A 1,643-nucleotide genomic window follows, 5' to 3' on the forward strand; every position below is an offset into this window, starting at 1 on the left:
GGTGGCAGAGCATGGCCCAGGCTGCCCAGAGAGGTTGTGGAGTCTCCTTGTGTGGAGACACCCAAAGCCCTGGCCGTGTTCCTGTGTGACTGCTCTGGTGATCCTGCTGTGGCAGGGCTTGCACTAGGGGAGCTCCAGAGGGCCCTTCCAATTCCTAACGTGCTGTGATTCTGTGATTCAGTCATGGTTGCAAAGTTCAGGTTTCCCAAGTGCCAGGGGTCCAGGCAGCCCAAAGACAGGAGCAGGCAGCGCTCAACCCAGCTCTGTCCTGTGCACTCCCTGCTGCGCTCACAGCCACAGCACCCACGCAAGGTAAACACGTCAGGAGCCTCTGCTCCCAGCTCTGGTACCCGAGCAGGGCAGGAGCAGCCCACAGGCTTGGCCATTTGTCTGTGCAGTCACAGGCGGCTCAGAGCCACCACAGCACATCCAGATGCAGGGCAGCTGCATGGGGCTGCTCCCAACCCGTCAGCCCCATCTGGAAAAAGCCTCCTGCCCCATCACTGTCCTCCACACACCCTGTGACAGGAGCAGCTTTAGCCAGAGCTGTAAATCCTTGCTCCGGCCAAGCTCCTCGCATGCCATGCTTGGCCTGACCTGCCCATTCCCTGCCGCCGCTCTGCTTTTAGCTGCTCCATTCCCCAACTCTGCACAGGACAAACTGATTTCGGTCCAGATGACGTTCTGAGCCGTCTAATCCAGTTTCCTCCCTCCCAGTCCCCAGCACAGGGACTCCCTCCCGTGGTGAGGCTCGGGGACTGTCCACACAGAAGGACTTTGGGCTCTGAAGCTGAAACGCTGCTGCTGTGCTCTAAGAAACCAGCAAGGCTCCAGGACCCATCTAAGAAATTCAGCTCCAGCTGCTGCAGCGCGACATCCACCACCTGCACCCCAGCGCTCCCTCTGCTTCATCCACAACGTGTGCTGTCAGCTCTGGACTTTTATTGTGTCCCTCAGATGCGATGTTCAGAAGCCACCTGGGCAGCAACAACCCCTGTGGCACCTCCACCACGCTCCCACTGCAGGATCAACTCATCCGAGCTCCCAGGCAGTGCTCCAGGGCCCACCGGCCTCGCTGGCAGCGCGGGCACAGGCAGGATGCTGGCACAGTGTGTCCTGCTCTGCTGGCTACTCCACAACGTCCCCATACTTGTTCCTCCTCACCAGCGGTGCCGTGCTCTCTCTGTCTTCTGGGCTGGGCAGATTTTCTACAACAGAAACAACAAACTCCCTGGACTCCTGGTGCGTTTGCCAGAGGCGGATAGAACAGAGAGCCCTGGTGATTGCTGCAGCAGGGAAGAACCAGGCAGGACAAGCCCAGGGAAAGCAGCAGGGAGAGATGTGAACGTACCTATGGGCTGAGATGCCCCACTAGCCACAGCGAGCTCCTGCGGGGTCTTGCCTGTCTCCAGGTAAATCCAGAAGTCGGAGCATTTCTGCGTCTCAGCTCTGGTCACCACGTAGCTGGCGAGGGACCCTGCAGCTGTAGAGACCAAGATGCTCCCCAGAGCACAGGCATTCGCCGAGGGCAGCAGTGGGGAAAGCACCGGTTTGTGGGCTGCTGCAGCTGTCTGCCAGCTGGCCCTGAGCCCCCAGGGCCACGGGGAGCGGGGATGTGACGGGAACCAAGGGAGAAAATCCCC

At 60.1% G+C, this 1,643-nt stretch overlaps 1 protein-coding gene across 1 annotated transcript; it reads right to left on the reverse strand.

Moving 5' to 3' along the window:
• Nucleotides 1-1,128: 1,128 nt before the first annotated feature.
• Nucleotides 1,129-1,519, reverse strand: TMEM141 (transmembrane protein 141). Its single transcript, XM_010186178.1, is given in 3 exon segments — nt 1,129-1,286; nt 1,352-1,502; nt 1,505-1,519. Coding segments are annotated over 3 exon segments (324 nt in total).
• Nucleotides 1,520-1,643: the final 124 nt, after the last annotated feature.

Source organism: Mesitornis unicolor, unplaced genomic scaffold (genome assembly GCF_000695765.1).
Source record: "Mesitornis unicolor isolate BGI_N332 unplaced genomic scaffold, ASM69576v1 scaffold31686, whole genome shotgun sequence".
NCBI lineage: Eukaryota > Metazoa > Chordata > Aves > Mesitornithiformes > Mesitornithidae > Mesitornis > Mesitornis unicolor.